Genomic DNA, 24,979 nt, shown 5'->3' on the forward strand with positions numbered 1-24,979 from the left:
GTTCTCAGGTTCACTAGTGATGGGAGTTAGTTGGATATCTTTAATGTGTATATCACACACACACACACACACACACACACACACACACACCTGGAAAATAAATAAAATAAGCCCAAAGGTGACATCATCTTCTCCTTGTCTTCTGACTTCCTTGGACCTGAAATGTGAAAAGATCTGGGAAGAAGGGAGGGAAGCTTCTAAATTACCTCACAATGCTTTTATTCTGTGGCTTGTCTATAAAACATCACCCCCTTACATGGAGCCCTTTATAGTCATCCAGGAACAGGTTTGTCAAAACATGATGCTATTAAAAGAGGCGACATCAGACCCTGCTGCCTGACTTCACAGTAGGGAGTAGGGGGAGGCAATTCACCTGGGCTAAGGCACTTCCCAAACTCACTGCAATTGACCTATTTAATCCTAGAATTTCTCCCAATATTAGGTCTTCTAATAATATCCCAGCCATGGTGTTGGGCCTAAAAACCTTCCATTTAAATGACAAAAGACAGACTGCATCCTCCACAGTTATAGGTTCAGTTCTAGATGAGCAGCTTAGGGTCCCAGCAGCCTCAGCTTGCTTATTACCCCGTTGGTGCTCAGTTTCAGGAGATTCAGGGAGTTTGGATGGGAATATCATTCCCCCAGCCCAAGAACCTGACTTGGAAAAGCCTCAGGAGCTTCCCAAAGCCAGGATCAGAACTTAACTATGATCTAGCCGAACTAGCCAAAGGCTAGAGTGGGGAGGACACAGTGACATAATGTGCTATCTAAGACTGGGGAATTTGCTTTTCCCATCTCCTCATATATGCCAGCTGACCCAAGAGAGACATGCTGAGTGGATGCCAAGCTTCTTGATTAATCAAAAAGCTCAATTAAAAATCAGCTCAAATTCCATTCTGATCCTAAGTTTTCAGGGAAATCTAAGAGAACATCAAAAGTCATTAGCATTAACATTGGCCATCTGGGAAATCTTAGTCCCCCAGATATTCCCAAAAAAGAATTCTCTGAAAACTAACCTGGGTCTAAAGTGAATGAGCAGCTCCAGGTCTGGCTCAGAAGTAACAGGCCATAGATTTCTCTCCAGCTTGGATAGGATACTTAGCCATCGAGTTCCCTTCTCAAAGTTCAAGTTATTTTTCTTTCTCATACGTCAATTCAAAAAGACACTATTATGAGCCCAATCATCTTAAGGTGTTTTTGTTTTTTTTTTTCCTCCCTTGCTCTTTCATTCTTGGATTCAAAACAAATTAATCTAAAATAAAAAGGAGTTTTCAAATGCCAGGAATCCTAAAGAGACATCAGGCAGAATCACGTTCCTGGATTCCCACAGTAACTTAAAACGATTTCCCAAAATAGCTTTTCTTTAAAGGGAGGAAAAAAAAAGAGAGAGAGAGAAAAAGCCTCCTAGCAAGATGGCTGGCTTTGGGCTAGAATTCTCCCTTTGAGCCTATAAGGGCTTTCCATACCTCATGGGCAAGCCCCTGAAAATAGGGGTCCCTGATGGAAATAATAGAGGCACAATGGGCAGTCGCTTAGATTCCTTCTCCCTTGTACAAGTCTAGGATAGAGCCTGTCAGGGCTCGGGTGACATGGGTATATTTCTCATGCAGCTCAGAAGTGACTCTCTCTTTGGCCACCAGTCACATGGGGCAGATTCTTCATTTACTCTGCCTTCTTGGCCTTTCTTTTTCTGGAGCCTTCATTCAGCTCCTCCTTTGATTTGGCTGGAGGCTGAGGGCCATGAAGGGAAGATGGGCCCCCGTGGACATCGTGGTCATCATGGTGATGGTCCCCATGGCCCCCCCAGGCAGAACCAAAGAGCACAGGACAGATGAAGCCCTCGATAGTGTCAAATGGGGACGCATGAGAATGTGTAGCTGTCAGGAACACCTGTGATAGGGAATGGGAGAAGGGGAGGAGAAAGAGGAGGAGAGATAGAGGAATATGATTTGGAGGTCATTTTAGGTTACTGGAACTGAAGAATAAGCCATAGCAGAAAATTTCTAGGCAGCCAATCTCATAGGACCTCCCTCCATACCTCTCCCTTCCTTTTATAGAATTCAGTGTTTTGTCCCCAGTCAATATTCCATTCCTCTGCTAAATGGGCCCACAAGAGCTCCCCTCTCCTCAGAGCAGAATATTATGAAACACACAAAGGAAAAAAAGAAAGGGGAAGGGTTACAATGAAAGAAATGGAGCCTCTTTTGCTATATAGTTTGAAGATTTAAATAAAAAACACTCCTCTGAGCAACACAACCAATCATACCAAATTAGTAAGTTTATTTAAGTGAGCCCACAAGAGCTTCACTCTCCTCAGAGCAAAATGTTATGAAACCCACAGAGGAAAAAAAGAAAGGGAAAGGGTTACAATAAAAGAAATAGAGTCTCTTTTAGCTATATGGTTTGAAGATTTAAACAAAAAACACTTTCCCCTGAGCAGAACAACCAATCACATCAAATTAGCAAGTTTATTTAAGTAACTGATGAGGTTTGACTGCAGATTAAAGTCCACTTTTTTTTAAAATTTCCTTTACTATTATTATTTTTTGATATGCATTTTCTTTGGCAAGATGGTTAAGGTGGAAATGTTTAACACAATTATGCATGCATAATTTTTATCAAATTGCTTGCTTTCTCAAGGAAGAAAGAGAAGAGGAACAGAATTTAGAACTAAAAATATTTTAAAAGTATGTTAAACATATTTAACATGTATTGGACTACCTGACATCTAGGGGAAGGAGGTGGGGGGAAAGGAGGAAAAAAGTTGGAACAGAAGGTTTTGCAAGAGTCAAATGCTGAAAAATTATCTATGCATATATCTTGTAAATAAAAAGCTATAATAATAAAAAATAAAAATATACTTAAAATGTTTGTTTACATGTAATTAAGAAAAAAAGTTAAAGAAATTATAAAATTAATAAAAAAAGAAATAAATAAAAAGAAATTTAAATTTAGTTAAGGAAAAGAAAATAAAAAGAAATTTCAGGGCTCTGGGCAATTTTCATGCAGAAGGTACCAATCAGCACTTGAGAAGAACTTTTCTCACCTGGATGAACACAGTTCAGACCCCATCCATACATTATGTATGCACTTATTTATTTAAACGTAGTCTCTTCCTACTGAATAGAAATTCCTTGAGAGCAGAGGCTATTTCATTTTTTGTCTTTGTAGATCGGGTATCTAGCATAGTTCCTGGCACAGTGACTAATTACATAAAAGGAAAATTGAATGAAAATAACCAACAAGGAATCTTGAGTTCCATAGAAGGGGCTGAAAGATTGTTAAAATGTTTTATGCATTTAAATAAAAATAGATACTTGGTGATCAAAACAGATACTTAGTGATTGTTTTCTTTTTTAGCTTCCTACAGTACTTAACAATCATAAAGCATGTCTGAAGACTTATGGAATATATCCTTATTTGTAGAGTCAATTTCATGTGTGTAAGAATTGTGTCCTCTGCTAGAGCATAGATTCCTTGAAGGCTAAGAGGGATATGTTTAATAATAACAATAGATAATATCAAATACATGGTGCTTTAACGTTTGCTACAAGTTTTCTCTCATTTTATCTTCACAACCACCCTGGGAGGTAGATGCAATTATTGTTCCCATTTTATAGATGAGGAAACTAAGGCAGGTAGATGTTAAAGTCATACAACTTGTATGAATATGTGGCAGCATTTGAACTTAGGTCTTCCTGATTCCAGGCCCAGGGTTCTGTCTATTAAATCATCTAACTGCTCTCCCAGTAAGGCAAAAGACCCTGCCTCTAATTCTTAATGTACCTTTCCAAAATCGAATCTTCCCAGGGGCCAGGATTCCTAGTTGTTGTTCAGATTAGGGTTCTTGCTACTTGCAGAGAAAGAATTCTCTAATCATCGGGTTATCGTAGTCACTTTATAGCATCCCCACCAGCCTCTTACCTTACAAGATACCATGAACAGGGTACAGAAGAAGATGAGATTAGCTTTAGAAATGGGAAGCCAGCGGGTCTGCTGAAGGGTGAAAAGAATGGCTCCATATAAGCTGGCTTTGGTTGGACTAGAAAAGAAATAAGAGCCAGGGCTTTATTAGATACAGAAAGCATCCCAGCATCCACAGTGTAGTCTCAGTGTGCTGGTCCCCTTTCCCTTACCCTACCATCCTACCACTCCCCTTCCTCCACCTCAGTCAGGCAGAGGACTTCAGTCCAAGACAAAACAAAACAAAACAAAACAAAAAAACACCAAAACAACAACAACAACAAAAAAAAAAAACAACTTTAGAACTAGAACACATCAGACAGAGAATATTGAACACTAGAAATAAACAGTAACTTAGAACATTGAATGTCAACTCTCTGTAGTTTTCTCATCAATAAAATGAAGGAGCTGTATCAGGTCTAATCCAGCTCTAATATTCTGTTCTAAGAGTTCCCTGTCCTACATTCCAAGGTCCCTCCCAGCTCTGACATCCTGTGTTCTAATGACCCTCCTAGCTCTGACATTCCCTGTTCTAAGGGCCCTCCCAGCTCTGACCTCCTGTGTTCTAATGACCCTCCTAGCTCTGACATGCTGTGTTCTAAGGGCCCTCCCAGCTCTGACACTCAGTGCTCTAGACCACAGTGGAATAAGAGAGTGCTAACCTGAAGACAGCAAGACTGGAATTCAAATCTAGCCTCTAACACTTCCTGGCTGTGTGAGCCTGGGCAGATCACTTACTCTCTGTCTTGCCTCAGTTTCCTCAACTGTAAATCTGGATAATAATAGCACCTATGTCTTTGAGTTGTTTTGAGAATCAAATAAGATATTTGTAAAGCACTTGGTCCAATACCTAGCAAAATACAAAGCTCCTTTTGCCTCCCAGCCATGATATTCTATGTTCTATTTTCTAAATTCCTTTCCAACCGTGGTGAGTCCCCGTGTCCTCCCTCAGCTGGAACGTAATTGGAGACGGCTGCATTTCATCTCATGTTCTTGGAGTGGGGCCCTCATACAATTGCACTAGGCACATCCCATGCCCCTTGGTGCTTTCTGTGTAACAGGACAGCCTTCTCCAATCCAGCCTTTACCAAGCATGAGGCATTTCAACACTCTGAAATGAAGGCTCTAGAACTCTCAGATTTCTTCAAGCAGGGACAGAGTAGCATTTAAGAGGCAAATTTATGAGGCTCTTATAGATGTTATCTCAGTTGATCCTCACAACAATCCCATTTTATGGGAATAGGAGGTTAAGTGATTTACAACAGGATCACATGACCGGTATCAGAGGCAGAATTCAAATTCAGCTCTTTCTGACTTCTACTTCAGGATTCAGTGAACAAGACTCCCCAGCTACCTGCCTGTGATCCAGAGGTAGATAGAGCTGATCTGAGTTCAATTCAATTCAATCAGAATTTATTAAGTGTCTGGACACTTCACTCATTTTCATTTTTTCACACAGGCATCTAATCTAGGCAGAGAGAAACTGACTGTAACTTAAAGACCTGGAGACCCTCTCAAGACTCTGAGGATGACTCTGACTGTAACTTAAAGACCCAGAGACCCCCGAAACTCTGATGATAACCTCAGACAAAGTGGCTGACTTGTTTGGGCTCAGATTCCTCATCCATAAAAACGGTAATAACTTGGATTTCCTAACATCTTGACTGTGAAAGAGGAAGTGCCGAACAATATCAATGACTTACAAGGACATGTGGAGAATCTCATTTGTCTCTGGCTTCCAGACTCCACGGAGCAGCTGCTCAAAGTTGGACATCAGCGCCACACCTGAACCTGTGCAACAGTAAAATGTTAGACCACTTCCAGAATGTGACAATAGTCCTGCCTTCTCTTCCAAAAGGAGTGTCTCCCAACACCTGCCTGGATCAGACTCCCCGCCCACATCTCTGTCTACTGAAATCCTTTTATTTGAAAGGTCCCCATTTGGGTGCCACTTCCTCCCCGAAGTCTTCCTTGGTAACTTTGATCCCTTCCCTCCTGAAAACTCCTCTGTAGCTCCCAGACAACTAATCATATTCTAATACAAGATCAAATCAATACAACCATGACCATTGATTGAATTGGTTGTTGTCCTTCATAAGGGAAGAGGATCAAATTGACATCACTATTTTATGATCAACATATAATGCATCTTGTTATGGTTGATCAGACCAAGAAGAGCTTGGAAGACTCTACTACAAATAGTATGTAAGAACACTTGAAATGGAGATGTCTCAATTTACACATATTTCAGAAATAGATTATTAATCAACCACCCTATCATTCTAATAATCATCTAGGCACTTCCCAAACCAAGTACCCTTTTCTCCTTTGCCATCACAATATAAATATGAGACTTTCGGATATTATTCTTTAACAAGGTCCTTCTTCATGCCTCATCATTTCCTGGGGCTTGCCCAAAGTTCTTCAAGACTATGCCAGGGAGATGAGGAAAGGGATAATTCCAGAGAAACCTGGGAAGATTTATATGAACTGATGCAGAGTAAAGGGAGAAGAACCAGGAAAACAATTTAGACAATAACAATAACTGTCAAGACAAACAACAACTTTAAAAGACTTAAAAAATTTTGATGAACGCAAGGACCAACCACAAATCCAAAGAACTGATGATGAATTATACTATCTATGCAATGAAAGAGAGGCAATGAACTCAGAGGTCAGAATGAAAATATTACTTTCTGGACATGACTTGATAGAAATTTGTTTGGCTCAACTATACATATTTGTGACTAGTGTTTTATATGTGTATGTGTATGGTGGAGAGGGGTTGGAATAGATTGAATGTAGGTAATTTTTTTTTGTTAATTGAAAAAAAAAAAAAAAAACCACAATTTTTTTTTTCCCCCAAAAGATTATGCCCATGAAACTAAAGAAGTAGGAAAACCTCCACAGAGGGATAGGCTTCATATGTAGAGATGGGCAATATGGTCCAAATGGTCCACCTAAATCAATACAAAGAAACTTGTCATTGTTTATATTTTGTATGTGCTTACTTGTTTGCTTTTTCCCAGCAGAAAAGAAGCACCTTGAAGGTAGGTACTGTTATTTCTGTCTTAGTATCCCCAGTGTCTAGCACAACACCTGATAGGTGTTTAAGTAGTTATTGAATAACTGAATCACCAGAAGGTTGATTACCAAGTGATGTGGAACAGTTTGCCTTCTATATTAGACCCAACAAAACTGTGAGTCTTTTGAAGAATACTATTTACACAGTAACTACAATAACATAAAAGAAAAACACTGAAAGATAGAACTGACTGTTGTAGTCAGTGACCAATAAAGATTTTAGAGGATTAACAGAGATACATAGTCAGATATGACCATTTTACTGATTTGTTTTGCCTGATTGTAATTCTTTGTCATAAGAAAGGGTCCAATAATAGGGGAAGTCATCAGAAAATAATTCAACTATAATTTTTTAAAAACAATATCAATAAAGTATCTAATTCATTTTTTAAAAGAAGATAAGAACACTACTATTCTATAGAACAGTTGGCTGTTCTGAATGTGATGGTCCCCCTTGGAATTGCCCACTTATAGCTTCAAGTGTGATGGGAGGGGTTCCATGGCATGCCCAGTGGACTTACCTTTGACCCACCCTGTGGCAATCATGATGAACCACCCATGATGATAGTGGTGATGGGCATGATGGATCCCAACTGCAATCTTTCGTACTCTTACCACCTCCTTCATTGCCACAAAAATGAGCTTCACGGGTAGGAAACTGACACATTTATAAAAGAGATTCATGGGGCAGAAGAAAATCATGTACCTGCAAGGAAGGCAGCATTCAACATTTGAAAGACATCAAACCTATTCTCACTCCCCCCTAACCCTTCTCATGTCAATCTGAACAGTAAGGAATATGATTAGCTTTAAATCGAATTATGTCAATTTATTGAAGTAAATGTGAGAGCTGGAAGAGAAAGAGAAGACATTCTCTTGTTTACAGCATCTTCCCCTTCCACCCCTGCCTTGCATACTCCCCATAATCAAGTTTATCTTTTTTATAAGATTACTCCTTTGTTCAAGAGTTTACCAGTGCCATTCATTGCCTTCTAATAATTTCAGGTTTTTTAGCCTGGCATTTTCTCTCATTATTACTTGACATAACTTTATTTTTTCCTATTTATATACCTTTGCTCATTCTCCTTCCTCCAACTGTAATGTCTCCCGTCATTTTCCTCATTTATCAAAAACCTAGCCCTCCTTTAGGTAAATGGCACTGTGGGTTACAGTGCCCAACCTGGAAGATTCATTTTCATGAGTTCAAATCTGATCTCAGACTCTTATTGGATTTGTGACCTTGGGCAAGTCAGTTCACCCTGTTTACCCCAGTCTCCTTATCTCTAAAATGGACTAGAAAAGGAAATAACAAACCACTTTAATATATTTGTCAAGAAAATCTCAAATGGGATTTCCCTCAAATTCCCAGGGAAATCCCAAATGGAATTCACAAAGAGTGAGACAACTGAAAAACAACAACAAAAGCTTCCTTTAAGGCTCAGCTCAATTCAAGTAGCATCTCTTGAGTCTCTATACTATCTCGTTCTCTCTGCTCATGATGTATGGGTATGAGCCCTCTCATCTCTGCCATCCTTTGTTAGTTAACATTCAAGGATTGCCTGGGTGATAGCTCTGGGAAGAGCTACATGCACATTATGGCCAGCCTTCCCTCTTATTCAAGCAAGATCTATTTCCAAAGGAAGGCTTACCAAACTGCTGAAGCCAGGAGTACACTGGAGTTATTGCTGAAATAATCGATCGGGGCTTCCCCAAGCAGAAGATCAGCCAGGATGTAACTCCCAAAGCAATAAAGCATGGCACAGATCCATGAGGCCACAGGGCTCCGCCGGGATAATTCCACAGCACCTGCAAAAGCATCCTTGTGATGGTCATCTAGGTCTGATGGCCCTAGTGAGTCTAGGGAGCTCAGATGCCCAACTCAACCACCCCCAAAAAAACTTCCTCATTTATTTGAATGGGATATTCATCCATCTTTCATTACTAATATAATTTATCCTTCTATCCACTCATTCATTCTTTCATTCATTAATAATTTTCATTCATTGACGCTTAAGTTCCTCCTGTCTCAATTCTCTCTCTCCTTCAGGTCAGCTGCCAATCAGCAGTCCAAATGATTTTCTTAAAGGGCAGGTCTGACCATATGATGTCTCTATTCAGTACATTATAGTGGCTTCCTATTCCCTCTGTGATCAAATATAAAATCTTTTTTTTTTATGTTTTTATTTTCCCCAGTTATAAGTAAAAAAATTTCATGTTTTTTAAGCTTTTGAGTTCTAGATTCTCTCCCTTCCTCCCCCTTTCCTTAAGAAGGCCCATGTGAAGTTATGCAAAACTTTCCATAAAAATTATGTTGGAAAAAAACCCACAGATCATGTCTCAATCTGCATTCAGATACAATGAGTTCTTTCTCTGGGTGTGGACAGAATTCTTCATCATAAGTTCTTCAGAGTAGTCTTTAATCATTGTATTGCTGAGAATAGTCAAAGTCATTCACAGCTAATCATTTCACAATATTGTTATTATTTTGTACATGGTACATTTCACTTTGCTTAAAGACTTTCCAGATTTTTCTGAGAGCATCCTATTCATCATTTTTTATGCAAAAATAATATTCCATATAATCACATACCACAATTTATTCAGTCATTCCCTCAATTAATGAACATCCCCTCAATTTCCAATTCTTTGCCCTGAGAAAAGAGCTGCTATAAATATTTTTGTACAGATAGGTCCCTTTTCTTTTTTAAAAAATCTTTTTGAGGATTCAAGCCTAGTAGTAGTGTTGTTAGATCAAAGGATATGCATGATTTTATTCTCTTTAGACATAGGTTTTCAAACATAAAATCTTCTATTTAGCTTTTAAAGCTTTTCAAAGCCTGGCCCTTTCCTATCTTTCCAGTCTTATACCTTATTGCCTGAACATGTTCTGTAATCCAGGGACACTGGCTTTGCTGTTCCTCCCACATTCCATTTCTCCATTCTGGGCATTTTCACTGACTGTCCCCCATGCCTACAATTCTCTTCCTCCATATCTCTACTTACTGTCTTCTCTGGCTTCCTTCAAGTCTCAGCTAAAATTCTACCTTCGGTAAAACCTCCTTCTCAGCAATACTTAATCTCAGTGATTTAATCTCTTCCCTCAGAGATTATCTCCAGTTTATCTAGTCTTTAGCAGGTTTGTCCATTATTGTTTACATAATGTCTTTCTTCAATTAGACTATGAGCTCCTAGAATGCAAGGATTGTTTTTATGCCTTTTATTTTTTTAACCATTTATGTATCTATTTATTTATCTTCAGGCCCAGCATTTAGCAGAATGCCTGTCCACGGTAAGTGCTTAATAAATACTTGTTAATTTGATTTATTCATTCACTCATTTATTCTTTCTACATCTCATTCATCCACTTCTTTACTGTTTCATTCATTCATTAGCAAGTCAGAGTTTACTACTAATAGAACACTATACTGGGTACCTGGAAAGGAAAAAAAAACAAGTTTGAATCTTGTCTGTTCCACTCCAAAGGACTCAAAATGAAAAAACTGCTATCCCCCTCCAGAGAGAAAATTGATGAACTCGCAGTGTCAATTGAAATATTTCTCACCTTCTTTATTTGTCTTACTTGTTTTTAAATGTGAAATGGAAAATATGTTTTATGTGATTTCACTTTATGGCTGATACATTGCTTGCCTTCCTAGTAAGTGAGGGGTAGAAAGGAAGGAGAGAGAATTTGGAACTTAAAACTTAAAAAATAATGTCCAAAATAAATAACAAATTAAAATACTAAAAAAAAAAAAAAAAAAAATTGTTTTTAATCTTTTCTCTTTCACTAGTTTTGTGCTAGTGAAATTACTTCCTTCCCTGGACCTCAGTTTCTTCTTTAGTAAAATAGATCATGGTTGGACCAGTTGACTTCCAGGGTACACTCCAGCTCCAACAGTCTATGAATCTATAAGGAAAGCAGAGTTCTTATTCCTAGGGAAATGTAAATCTCATTGGGGAAATGAAAAAGGAAACCACTGGAGAAAAGGAGTCTAGGCTCATGCTCAGTAATATAGTACATGTTAGATATGTATATCCTTAGAGGGTGTGAAATAAAGAAAAGTGAGCGTTTGGGTGGACAAATTCCTGAAGAAAGCTACTTTAGAACCAGATTTTGGAAAAGGTGAAGAAAATGAACAGAGAAAGACAGATCTTTGAATGGATGAAAGCTGGGGTGGTGACACAGAAAGGGGTTTTCCAGGTTGAAAGAATGGTAAGTAAGTACAGGTTCAAAAAGAAAAAAAAAAAAAAAAAAATCAAGTTAGGCAAGAGAAGTTAAGCCAAGAAGTATGCAACGGGCTGCAGCACTTGACAAGGAGTTGAGGTGAGAAGTTAAATATAGCCAGGGGTGGAGACAGATGGAGCAGAATGGCAGGTAACCACTATTTTTTCCTGATTTTCTGAATCTTCAGGGAGTATAATGGGGTAAGATGTTGGAAGAAGAAAGTAAAATGTAACTCAGTAGAAAAAGGGATCTCTTGCTTCAGTTGGAAAGACTAATGGGACTGTTTTTTTTTCCCTTTTTTTTTTTGTCCCCAAGGGGCTAAGATTTTATTATGCTGTTAAGAGCTGGTTGAAATTCCAAGAGGAGTTAGCAAGGAAAGCGGGTTTAGCAATTAATAAGGAAGAAGAAAAGTTCCCTAGTGGAACTCACAATTAAGCATCAGAAGAGGAGAAAAGAGAGATAGAGGAGAGGTGGAAATATTAAGAGAGAAGAGGGAGGTTCACTAGGGACATGCAGACAAGTTGGACAGTGTTTCATTCTAAATTTAATATATGTTTTTAAAAATTTGTATGTAATAGAGCTCTATAGTTTCAAATACAATTCTCATTTTCTGGTTGCTTTTTTTTTTTTTTTTTTTTTACAAAGAAAATATTTGTTCAAGTTCGTAATGAAAAAAAGAAATTAAAAAAAAAAACAGGCAATAATTTAATTTTGCTTCCATTTTGAAAGTAGTATTAAAGCATTAGATAGGAAAGGGGAAAGGATGCTGTACTTAGCATTTGCCTAGATTTTGCAAAGTAATTAATAAAGTAGCTCAAATTCTTCTTGTGGAAAGGTGGAAAAAAGTGGGCTTAAAAAAAAAAAAAAAAAAACTTGATAGATTTAGAAATGGCTCAATGACCAGATTTAAATAGTATAGTTTAATTTCAATTTGGAAGGAGGTCTTCAGTGAAGTGCTCAACAAATCTTTTCCTGGTTTTGTGTTACTTAAATAAGCGTGTTTATCAAATCTGCATGAGATTTGCACTTGGTTCTCACTGAGAAAGACAGCTAACACACTAGATGACAGAGTCAAGGTTTGCAAAAGTACTTGATAGGATAGAAAAACTAAGCTAAATGTAACAAGATGGAATTTAATAGAGGTATGTGTAATTACACTTTTGCTAAAAAAAAACTGTTTACAAGTATAATATTTACAAGTATAATATGGTGACAATAGTACAATAGACAACATACTACACAAGCAAAAGAGTATTATTATAATTATGATAATAATAATTATTAACATACTCCTTTCAGAGATACCCCAGTGCAATGGATTTGAAAAAAAGTAACCTTGTACTATTATGTAGTTATTAATAATAGATTTTGAGTTTACAAAAGGTTTCACAAATATCTCATTTTTAAAAAAAATTTTATTTATTTTTAATACACATTGCTTTATGAATCATATTGAAAGAGAAAAATCAGAGCAAAAGTTAAAAATCATGTGAGAGAAAAACAAAACAGAAAAAAGAAATGAATCTAGCATATGTTGATTTACATTTAATCTCCATAAGACATTCTTTTTCTGGATGCAGATGGCATTTTCTATTCAGAGTCTATTAAGATTGCTTTGGTCCACTGAGAAGAATCAAGTCTTTCATAATTGATCATCACACATTCTTGCTGTACAATTATTATCTCATTTAATTTTCACAACAATCTAGCAAGGTAGATGATCTCATTCCCATTTTATATATGAAGAAACTGAGACAATTTATTGTTAAGGCCTGTTGATTTTATTTTTGCTAAATCTCCCCAATATTCCCCCTTCTCTCCATAATACTGCCACTACAGTGGGGTAGAATCCCATCATCCTGCATTCATTTCTCCTCATTTCAATCTACCTTCCATTCATTGGCCAAAGTGATTTTCCCCAAAGCACAGGTCACTCTCCTACTCAAACTCCAATGGCTCCCTATTGCCCTCGAGGATCAAATACAAAATCCTTTGTTTAGCATTCATTTAGTCTTTCATAATTTCCTCTACCCCACCTTTCCAGTCTTCTTATACTTTACTCCTTGACATATCCTTTTAGAACCAGGAAAATGGCCTCTTGGTTGTTCCAGAAATAAGATACTCCATTTCTCAGCTCTGGACATTTTCTGTGGCTGTCCCCCATGTCTTGAATGTTCTCTTCATCTCCATCACCTGATTTCCATCAAGCCTCCACTAAAATCCCTTCTTCTGCAGGAAATCTTTCCATATTCCTCTAGTGTCTTTTCTCAGTTAATTAATTCTTCTCTCCCCCCCCCCCCCAACTAGCTTGTTTATACTATAGTTTTCTTCCTCTGTTAATTTGTAAACTTACAGGCAGGGACTTCAGTTTTCAGCCTTTCTTACTATCTCTAGCACTAAGTACAGTTACTGGTATGTATTAGGTACTTAATAAATGTTTATTTAATGAATATTCTAGGGCCCTCAAGACTTAAAGCAAGCTTCATTTCTTCCAAGAGGCCTTTCCTGATGCTACAAATTGACTTTCAGTCAGACAGTAAACACCTATGAGGGACCAAGTGTGATGCTAAGTGCTGGGGATACAAAGAAAGGCAAAAATCATTCCCTGCTCTCAAAGCATTTACTCTCTTAATAGGGAGACAATGTGCAAACAACTTTGTACAAACAAGATAAACAGAAAATTATTAAAAGAGATAAGTAGGAAGTTTAATTAATTAGGACAAAATTAATTATTAGAAAGAATAGAGAGAAATTAATAAAGAGAAAGTAACACTAGATGTCTGGAGATGGCAAACCAGCAAGATCAGTGTCATTGGGATTGGAGGGGGTAAGGTTGGGGAAGGGGAGAAGTGGTGTGAAGAAAACTGAAAAAGGAGGAATGGGCCTAGTTGTAAAGGGCCAAAACAGTGGGTTTTTAAAAAAAATTGTTCCTGTTTACATTATGAATTTTGAATTTTTAAAAAAGATATACACTAACATGTTGGATTGCTTGCCATTGAGAGGAGGGGATGGGGGGAAGGAGGAGAAGGTCTGAAACACAAAGCTATGCAAGGGTGGATGTTGAAAAATTATTTGTGTGAATGTTTTGAAAATAAAAAGCTTTAATTAAAAAAAAAAAAAAGATACACACACCGTTTTCTTCAATTGAATGTAAACCACCTAGAAGGTAGGGACTGTTTTATTCTCCTCCAGCAATCCCACAGATTTGCAAAACACTAAGCATTTAGCAGAAGCATGACAAATGTTGGTTGATTGGCTGATCAGCTCAAATCTAATTAGAATTGCAAGTTTCCAGGGATCTGGGAAAGAGCAGACTGAGTTTTGTATGATGTACTGAAAACAAAATTTAATAATAATTCTTTTAAAAATTTAATTCTGATATTGTAGCCTCTCAAGATTGTTTAGGGTCCCCTCCTCCTTGAAAATGAACAAACCTCTGCTCTTGAGATGAAAATGTTCTCACCATCTCATGGACCTACAATCTTTCCACTCTGGGCATTTATTCCAATCCCCCCAGCAGCCAAGCATTAAATCCTCCTTACAACAGGTGGTGGCAGTCAGTCTGGGAGGAGGAACAAGCTCATGTTTTTCAGAAATTGATACCTTCTCTCTTTCCTCCTCCCCACACCATCCAGACCCATCTAAAAATAACTTCTTGGGATGCCATTCTTTCCAGTGTCTTAGCTCAGTACATTTTTTACCATCTCCCCTCAGAAAGAAAAGTCTACAATCTTGAACCTGAGGGTTGGCAGCTTTTGTCTTAGCAGAAAGAACATTTAAATTCTATTCTTTCTTTCTTTTAAAATTTCTTATAGTGCTTCAGGGAGAAAAGCTTGAGATATATCAAGTATTGGCTTGATTTGAACATATGGCTGCCTCTTGACCAGCACTGGATGCACAGCTTTCCAAATTAGCCCCCTGGTCCACAGATCAGAGGGCCTGTGGTCCCAGATAGAGACAAAAGGCAGAGCAGTGGGGGATGTGAAGCCTGCATTCTGAAGGCCAAAAGGAATGGCTTAAAGAATTCATTAGAAATTTATCTGGTAGCCAGGAAATCATTGTAACAGCAATACTGTGCAATGATTAGCTGTGAATGACTTAGCTATTCTCAGCAATACTATAATATAATGTATACAGGACAATTCCAAAGGGTTTATGAAAAATGTTATCCACCTCCAAAGAAAGAACTAATGGAATTTGAATGCCAATTGGAACATACTTTTTTATTTTCTTTATTTTTTTGGCTTGTGTTCTCTTTTGAAATATGGACAATATTTTGTGTGACTGTACATGTATAGTCCATACCAAAGTGCTTATCTTCTCAAAGAAGGGGGAGGGAAAGGAAAAAATTTGGAATTCAAAAATGATTTTTTAAAAAGTGTTTGGTTGGGTTTTTTATAAAAATTCCTATAAAAATAATTAACTTAGGAAAAATGAAAGAAATTTTCCCTAGTTAAAAAGTGTTTGGTTGGGTTTTTTATAAAAATTCCTATAAAAATAATTAACTTAGGAAAAATGAAAGAAATTTTCCCTAGTTAAAAATGACCATAGATTTAAAGCTGGGAGGGTCTTTGGACACCCTAGAATTCTAGGTATAGACTAAAAAAACAAATCATAAGCCATCTAGATCATGCTCTACTCTGCCCTTTCCCTTTCCCTCAGCCCTTACCATACTGATGAAGAAACTGAGACTAAAGTTGATCAGAACTTACTGAATGTCACACTAAATCTAGAAGTGAGATTTGAACCATCTGATTGCCAAACAAGTATTCTTTTTTTTTTTTAATTCTCTTTATTGTAATAAGTTTATTCATTTTTAATACATATTATTTTATGAATCATATTGGGAGAGAGAAATTCAAGCAAAAGGGAAAAATCATGGGTGAGAGGAAAAAAAAACCAGAAAAAAGAAATGAACACATGCTATATATTGATTATATTTTGTCTCCTTAGATCTTTTTCTGGATGCAGATGGCATTTTCTGTCCAAAGTCTATTGAGATTGCTTTGGATCATTGAACTACTGAGAAGAACCAAGCACATTCTTGCCTGTTACTGTATACAATGTATTTATTCCTGGTTCTGTTTGTTCTGCTGAGCATCAGTTCATGTAAATCTTTCCAGGCTTTTCTATAATCAGCTTGTTCATCATTTTTTATAGAACAATAATATTCCATTACTTTTATGTACCACAGCTTGTTCAGCCCCTCCTTTTCCAATTCTTTGCCACAAACAAGCGTTCTTTCTGCTGCTATTTTGATTATTTAATTTGCTTCCATAATTTTTTTTTTTTTTTTTCACAGATGAAGAAGTAAAGTCACCCAGGACTTAAGGGCAGAGATTCAGATTCAGATTTCCTAATTTCCAATCTTGTTTTTCTTCCCACTAGATCAGAGGTTCTCAAACTACAGCCAGTGGGCCAGAGGCAGCCCACTGAGGACATTTATGTGGCCTACTGGGTTATGGCAAATGGGCTGAGGAGCGTAGATAGAGTTGAGCTTTTGTTTTTACTGTAGTCCGGCCCTCCAACAGTCTGAGAGACAGTGAACTGGTCCCCTATTTAAAAAGTTTGAGGACCACTGCACTAGATTATGCTGCCTCTGAAAAAAAGTTCTACTCCTTCAACATAAAGAAGATCCAACTCACTTCCAGTTGATCAATGATGGACAGAGGTAGATACACCCAGAGAAGAAACACTGGGAGGGGAATGTAAATTGTTAGCACTAATATCTGTCTGCCCAGGTTGCATGTACCTTCGGATTCTAATGTTTATTGTGCAACAAGAAAATGATATTCACACACATGTATTGTACTTAGACTATATTGTAACACATGTAAAATGTATGGTATTGCCTGTCGTCGGGGGGAGGGAATAAAGGGAGGGGGGGTAATTGGGAAAAATGAATACAAGGGATAATATTATAAAAAATATATATATATATAAAATAAAAAAAAAAAAATAAAAAATTAAAAAAAAAAAAAATAAAAAAAGTTCTACTCCATATTATAGAATACAGGACTCCATTTCTGTGCTTTGGAGGTGGCAACCATCCCCCATGCCTGGAATGTTCTTCCTCCTTACTTCCCCTCTCCTCAAGGAAGCTAAGTGATGTCACCAATGGAGTCAGGAAGTCTTGAGTTCAAACCCTGCCTTAGATACTAATTGAACTGAACAAATCCACTTACATTTCTGTCTCAATGTCCTCATCTGCAAAATGGAGATAATAATAGCATCTACCTCACAAGGTCATTGTGGGATCAAATGAGATAATAAATGGAAAGGGATTTACTAACTTTAAAATATTATATAAATGCTAGCTTATTTTTATTAGGGCATTATGATGTTATGTCTGTCAATCAACAAATATTTATTATGCACCTACTATGTGCCAAGTATTGTACTAAGAAAGGCAATAGTCTCAAGGAGCCCAGTCTAACTGGTAAAGACAACATGCAGACAAGTAAACAAGTATTGAGCAAATAAACTATAAAGAGGACAAATTGGGGATAATCACTGAGAGAAGGAGCTAGTATTGAGGGGAGGGGAGGGAAAGAGAGTCAGGACAGACTTCTTGTAGAAGGTGGATTTTATCTGGGATTTGAAGGAAACCAGGGAAACTAGGAGACAGAGATGAGGAGGAAGAGTATTCTAGATGTGAGGAACAACTAGTAAGAGAAAACACTTGGAGTTGGGAGAGGGATGTTGTAGGAAAGGAAGCCAGTGTCCCTGGACCCAAGAATCTGTGGGGGTAAAGTGTAAGAAAACTAGAAGAAGGAGCAGGTCATGAAGGGATCTGAATTTTATAATGAATATAAATATAAAAAATAAATAAAAATAAAGATTTTATATTTGAACAAAGACAATAGGGAACCACTGGAATTCACTGAGTAGGGATAAGGAGATTTGGTTAAGTCTGTGCTTTGGGAAAATCATTTTAGTGGCTGAATGAAGGAAAGCTTCTTGGACTGTGATTTGCTACCCATATGGGATCACATAACTGAATGGAATTACAAAATTATGGTTTACCGGTAAATGTTTGATTTGTACATCTATTTCATATACTGATATACCCAGAGTCACATAAAAATTTCTCTAGTGAAATGGGATCGCAAGTGGAAAAAGTTTAAGTATTAGAATGGAGGCTGGATTGGAGTGAGAGAGACTTGAGGTAGGCAGACCTATCAGCAGCTAATGCAATATTCCAAACATGAGATGATGAGGGCCTGCCCCAAGGTGGTAGTGAGGTCCAAAAAGAGAAAGGGGTGCTGTGAGCAAAACCCTTATGAACCAGAGAGCATTATATAAATGTCAATTATCATCATTTACATTCCCATAGTGCCTCCCAGAATTTCATGATGCTCAAGGCAGCATGGATAGGTTCCTCAGAAGTCACTGGTCTGTTTTGTACCTGCCTAGGAATCCTTCTCAGCAATATCCCATCTAAGGAATCATTCAGCATTAACTTGACAACCTCTAGGGAAAAGAAACCCACTCCCTTCCTTGGCAGCCCCTTCCACTCTGGGGCAGCTATAATGGGTAAGAAGTTGTGAGATTATTCCTGTTTTTTGGCTATTGTTCCCATCATGTCCTTTAATAATCATATTATTAATAATTCTGGAATTATTACCCCCATTTCAAGAGGCTTAGAGATATCAGGCATCATGGAGCATTGGGCTTACAATCCAGAAATCATGGGTCTAAATTTTTTGCAGACTTTTTATGCAATTCTAGAAAATTATTTAATTTTCATATGATCAGACAGTGGATTTATCTACAAAATCAGAGACAAAATGCCATCTGTGCTAGTAGAGGGACTTCCCACACCCCAAATTTCCTAAACCCATTCATTTCTTAAGCTTATGAAGTTCTTAAGAACTGGAAGAGAGTTCCAGAGAATAGCTAGGCTAAATTCCCTAATTTCACAGATGAGGAAACTGAGGTTCAGAGAAACAATATGACTTGAATTGTAAGTGGCAAGGGCAATAAGGAACAGAGCTAAGATTCATTGTTCTGAATCCCAGGCCAGGGGTTCTTCATACCACTTGTCCTGACCGCAGAAGTGGGCAGGTAGGCAGGAGATTGGACAGGCTAGCCAGGCAGACATGTGAGCAGGCAGATAGGCAGTTTTCAGTTGAGCAGCCTCTGGCCCTTCACAGATTAAACTCTCCACAAATAAAGACAATTTCAGTGCCTCAAAAACCATCCTCTACCTGCAACCTCTTGGGCTCCCTACTAATCTGGCATAATAACAACCTTAGGAAGCTCCAAGCAAAGACTAGCAAAGTCTAATGTAGGGGATTTGGACCTAGGGTCCATGAACTTGCAGTTTTTAATATTTTGATAATCTTCTTTTAAAATAATTAATTTCCCTCATAATCCTATGTATTTCATTTTAATCCTTTAAAAGCATCAGTCCAATAATGGTTCTAGAGTCTTCATCAGTGGTCAAGATCACTAAAAAGGTGAAAACATACGCATATATACACTCACACTCTCCTTGCATTAATAAAAAGAATCTTTGTCTGCCTTCTACTCCCAAGATCTACTCCCATGACCATATGATCATAGCTAAGACACTTCCCCTTTTCTGAGTTTTCTCATCTTTAAAATGGGCATAATAATACATATGCTACATATTTCACATAATTGCTATAAGGAAAGAACACTTTGTAAACCTTAAGTGGACAGAACCCTGAACCTCAGTAAGACCTGAGTTCAAATCTGACCTTAGACACATAACTAGTTATATGGCCTTGGGGAAATCATTTACTTCTGTCTACTTCAGTTTGCTCATCTGTAAAATGAAAATTATAACAGCATCTATCTTCCAAGCTTATTGTGAGGCTTAAATGAGATAATACTCGTAAAAGGCTTTGCAAATCTTAAGCGGCTATGTACATGCACTCTATGATTATTATTAACAACAATGTGAAGTAATGAAAGGGCATACAAATATATTGAAGCATTATGTATTTACTGAGTAGCTAGTGATTTCCCCCAGACATTCTTTTGGAAACCTTTATACTTCCTGTCCTACTCCTGGTATGGCTTGACTGTCCTTAAGAATCACAACCATTCACAGAAAACTGCATTCTAGGTTACAAGATAGGCAGCTCTTAAAACCTAAAACTTAACATCTTGGGTCAAGCTCAGGAGTTAACTTTGATAGGGACACCAAGGGACAAATTAGAATCGCAAAACACAGAGATATCAGACCTTGAAACTCACAATATCAAAACTAGAAGGTACCTTGGGCTTTTTGAGAGAGGAAGACCCTTAAAACATAGAACACAAAAGGTTTGTTATGTATTTGAAGAAATTATAACTTAAATAATGGATTGAAATAATTAATTTAGGTGCTATCTAGTTGCATTACAGCTTCAGTCTGTAGCTTCAGAAATTATAAGAATATCTTGTATATAAATATTAAGAATTCTCCTTCATTTGTGACTTATGTACATTTTTTGGGGAAACCTTCTTGTATTTAGGGAAGGTATTGAGTTCAGCTCAATCTCTAGCTCAGCTGGAGTGATAATAGACCTAGAAAAATTCAATCACTCCCATCTCTATAATAATTTATTGTTCCAAAGTGCAAAACAGAGAACACAGAGAGAGAACAAGAATTATCAGGTTCATTACAGAGATGAGAAAATGAGGTTTAGAGTGGTCTAGTGACTTGCTAAAAGATCATACAGTAAGTGAGAAAGATCACATAGTAGATTTTCTTGACTCCAAATCAGAATTATTAAGTAATTGGAATTCAAAAAAAATGCAAGCAACCAAAAATTTCTGGGCAAAAATGTTGCAAGAAACTTTGCCATTTCCAAGCACTGATACTGCAAATTTAAAAACAAACCTATCACACACTGGAGGTTACATAAAATACATACCAGCAATGAACTAATTTGTTTTCCTAACAACCAACCCAAAAGGTATTATTATTTCCATCTCATAGAGGAAGAAACTGAGGTACGGCTAATAAAAGATTCAAGCCTGGAGTTCTCTTAATTCTAAGGAGTAAGCTCCCTCATGATACTTATGATAGCATATATCTAAAATAGTTCCCACAGCCTGCAGAATTGGATACTAACTGGCTAGTTTCTCTCTATGCTGGTGGTTTCCTCTGTAGGTTTTTCAAAGCTCTCAGGTCCTGACTTGAATATGCAGACTTGGGATCATTTATCCCCAAGAGAAGGAAAAAACACTATAAAAATCAGTCCAAGTCTAAATGTAAGGCAGGCCAACCTCATGGTTCCCTCCTTCCTCTAAGATGAAAAAATCTTTTCAAAATTTCTACTCAAAGTCCTTCCAGAAAGTGTTTTACTCTTAGTGGCCACATCTCTCATTTTTTAAATAGGATTTAAAAAAATATATAGAAACTCACAAATTGTCAGAACTGGAAGGGACTTTAGAACATAGAATGTCAAAAATTAGAGACTTCAGATCACTGAAGGTAAGGGCTGGAAGGAACATATGATATAGAAACTGGGAGGAATTCAGAACTCAAAGGAACATTGAAACATAATTTAGACTATCAGAATGAGAAGTAGCTCAAAGATCACCTAGTCTAAAACTTAACAGTTTCTAAAGAAGGTTTCCTTTTTCTCCATGTTCCCTTTTTCTCAGAGAAGGGTGAGCTAGGTCTACAGCAACCAAGCTACCAGCATTTTGAACAGGAAACAAATGCTCCAATCTTAGTACAAAGCTATTCCTATTTTGCTTTGCAAAATAAATGTTTCCTAGTAACAGCTTTTAAAGCATCAGCTCCTTCCCCCTCCCCTTCCCCCCAACTCTTTCAGGTTTCAAAAGCACTTTTCCGGCTCACGTGGTAGAAAAGCAGGGTGGAAAGTACAAGAATGGAATCCAGGTGGTCCCTGCCCAGTAATATAGCCTTGGGGTCTCCAATGGCGTTCTGTTTCCTTGTTTGTAAAAGAAAAGTGCAGCCCTGCAGGAATGGTGGCGCTGAAAGAATAATCAACACTGATAAAAATAACACCTTTGGAGCCACAAGACCAGCAGAACTGAATAGTGCGCTGTTCTCTGGGTAGATGGGGGAGGTGACATTTTGGTTGGATCCCTGTTATAAAGAAGTGGAATTTGGAGGCAAAAAGGCCTAGGTTCAAATTCCAGCTGTTGACTTATTAGCGGCGCTTCTCCTCCAGGGGCCTCAGTTTCCTTCTCTGTAAAGTGACGCCTGGCCTAACTGATCAGAGGAGCAGCCGTTGAATTAAAAAATCCTCAGTTCCGTAATTTCATCTAATCTTCCCAGATCCGCAAGAACTAGGTTAGGCACAATCGTGGCCCCGTTTGACAGAAGAAGCTCAAACGGTTTTAAATGATTTCCCCTGGGCCACGAAGCTAACTAGTTTCAGAGCCAGAACTAGAACTCGGGTCTTATAGCTCTTGGTCCGATACTCTTTAACGGGTCTGTAGCCATTAGGGAGAGCCTATGTGCAGAAATCTGGCCACCTGCGGGGAAGATGGGACCCTTCCGCTAAGTCTGAGGCGAGCTGGACCCGGCAGGGTCGATTCCGTGGCCCAGATTCAGTGGGTCACAGCAGAGGGTCTCCCGGAAACCTAGCCCCCGAGAGGGATGGGGGAGGGGTGCGGTGTCAATTTTCCGGCAGCCCTTTTCTCCTTGAGCGGCCTTATATAGACATAACAGCTGCGGGTTCACCTCGCCAAGGGCACCCGAGGAGTGGAGTGGGGGTAGCTAGGGAGGTGGGGAGGGGGGCAGTGTAGAGGTCTGAAGAATGGGGGGGGGGATTTGCGTCAGACGCGGCCCCGCAGGGTTCCCTCTCCCTGGACTCAAGTGCCCCCAGCCCCCAGCCCCCTCCCGATCGGGACTGACCTGGCTCGTACTTGAGATACAGGATGGAAACGATGAAGTAACTAAGGTCAAAGACCGGGAAGAGGGGCACCCGGGAGAAGCTGAGCGCCAGCTCGCCCAGGCTCAGGGCCGACAGCAGCTCCATGTCTCCCGGTAGTGGTCCCCGAGAGCCCCGGTGCCCAGGCTGCCCGCCGAATGGGGCAGAGGCGGGATGTGCCCGAGCCTAGCAGTGCCCCCGCCTCCTCCTCCTTCTCCTCCCCCTTGTGCCGACAGGTGCACTAGAGCCTCAGAGACCCCTCCCTCTGGGCTGGGCAACCGCGGCACTCCGAGTCCGGCAGGGAGCTGGCAGCGGTGCTACTGGCAGCGGAGCTCCGTCCGATGTCCCCAGCTCCAAGAACTCCAGTTCACACGTGGGAAGCGCTCCACCAGCCTCCCAGCGGCTATCTTCTTCCCTTAGCCACTGCCCGCCCCTGCAATCAGCTGCCAGGCTTGCAGGATTTCTCAGGTCAAAGAATCCCGAAATCCCCCACGCCCCAACGCCGGCTAGATGGGAGCCTTATGGTCCAATTTAAAGTTGCCCAAGGATCCCTCTCTGACACACAGGCAAGTAGCCTCGCCTTTGAAGACCACCACGGGAGAGGGTGGGGGAGAGAGACTCGCTAATCAGTGGAGGCTCCTTCCAACTTTGGAAAGGTTGGAAGGTCTTCTCTATGGCTAGCCCAAGATTTCTCAACAACGTCTCCCCAATTCTCAAATGTCAATCAAAATAAGTCTAATTCTTCTCCCCCAGGACAACCATTCAGATACTTGAAGACAGCTAACCTACATGAGTCCAGAGGCAGTCATCTAACTTCCCTGGATCTCAGTTTACTCATCTGTAAAATGAGTACTGGACTAAGTGACTTTCTGAGGTCCCTTCTAGTTCAATGTCCATCACCCTGAAGCCTCATGTGCTTCCTATTTCTCCTCTCAGATCCAGAAGAAAAGGACAAGCTGAAGCAAGTCCCTCGGGGAACTTACCTCTACGTATTTAACCTTATTTACCAATGACTTGGATAAAGACATAAGTGGCACACAGAAAATGCACAGAAGCCACAAAGTTGAGAAGGATCCTAATACTATTTGACTGAGGTAAGAACCAAAAAGATTCTAACTGCGCCAGGCTACACCTATGAGAATGAATTAAATGAGATGACATTTCCCAGAGATAAATGTAAAGTCTTACCCTTGGGCTTAAAAAATCAACTTCCCAAGTACAAGATAGGGGAGACATGCTATCCAGAGTAGGCATCTGATCCTTCCAGACCACATCTGTAGTATTTACTTGTTACATTTTAGGAGGGACATTAATAAAGTAGATTATTTCAGGAGAAAGCAATCAAAGTTTTGAAAGGCATAGAGTTTAAGCCACATGAGGCTCTACTGAAGGAATTGGAAATGGTTAGCTAGGAGAAGAGAAGCCATAGCAAGGATTTATTTAATGGTCATCTTCAAGTTTTTGGAGGACCCTTATGTGGAAAGGAATGATATTTGTTTTGCTTAGTTCCACAATAAAAAACTAGAATAAGTGAGTGAAAATCAGAAAGAGGCGAATTTAGGCTTGTGATAAAGAAAAAACTTCCTAACAATTGGTTATGCAGAAATGTAATGACTTTTCTTCAAAAGTCTGTACCCCAGCCCAGCCCAATTAGGGATCTTCACACAGAAGCTAGGTGATTATTTGTTGGACATGTTGCAAGGGAGATTTTTTTTTTCTGGTATATTTAGATTCAATGACCACTGAGGTGCCTCTTAATTTCATAATTCCAACCCTAACCCCATAGAATCTGTTTACTATAATGTGAATAAGAATGTATGAAATGCATTTATCAAGCTTT

General features: G+C 38.8%; 1 protein-coding gene and 1 long non-coding RNA gene across 2 annotated transcripts; one reads left to right on the forward strand and one right to left on the reverse strand.

Moving 5' to 3' along the window:
* Positions 1-202: 202 nt before the first annotated feature.
* On the reverse strand, positions 203-23,529 carry TMEM38A (transmembrane protein 38A). The gene is made up of 6 exons (XM_074305847.1): positions 23,124-23,529; positions 8,697-8,853; positions 7,569-7,753; positions 5,667-5,754; positions 3,925-4,042; positions 203-1,890 (listed from the first exon to the last, which is right to left on the reverse strand). The coding sequence occupies exons 1-6, from the start codon at positions 23,245-23,247 to the stop codon at positions 1,663-1,665; spliced, it is 900 nt and encodes a 299-aa protein (XP_074161948.1). The 5' UTR covers positions 23,248-23,529; the 3' UTR covers positions 203-1,662.
* On the forward strand, positions 9,897-17,063 carry LOC141563986 (uncharacterized). The gene is made up of 3 exons (XR_012488552.1): positions 9,897-10,183; positions 10,307-10,336; positions 16,661-17,063. It is a non-coding gene; the product is annotated as an uncharacterized LOC141563986 (long non-coding RNA).
* Positions 23,530-24,979: the final 1,450 nt, after the last annotated feature.

This window comes from Sminthopsis crassicaudata, chromosome 1 (genome assembly GCF_048593235.1).
Source record: "Sminthopsis crassicaudata isolate SCR6 chromosome 1, ASM4859323v1, whole genome shotgun sequence".
NCBI lineage: Eukaryota > Metazoa > Chordata > Mammalia > Dasyuromorphia > Dasyuridae > Sminthopsis > Sminthopsis crassicaudata.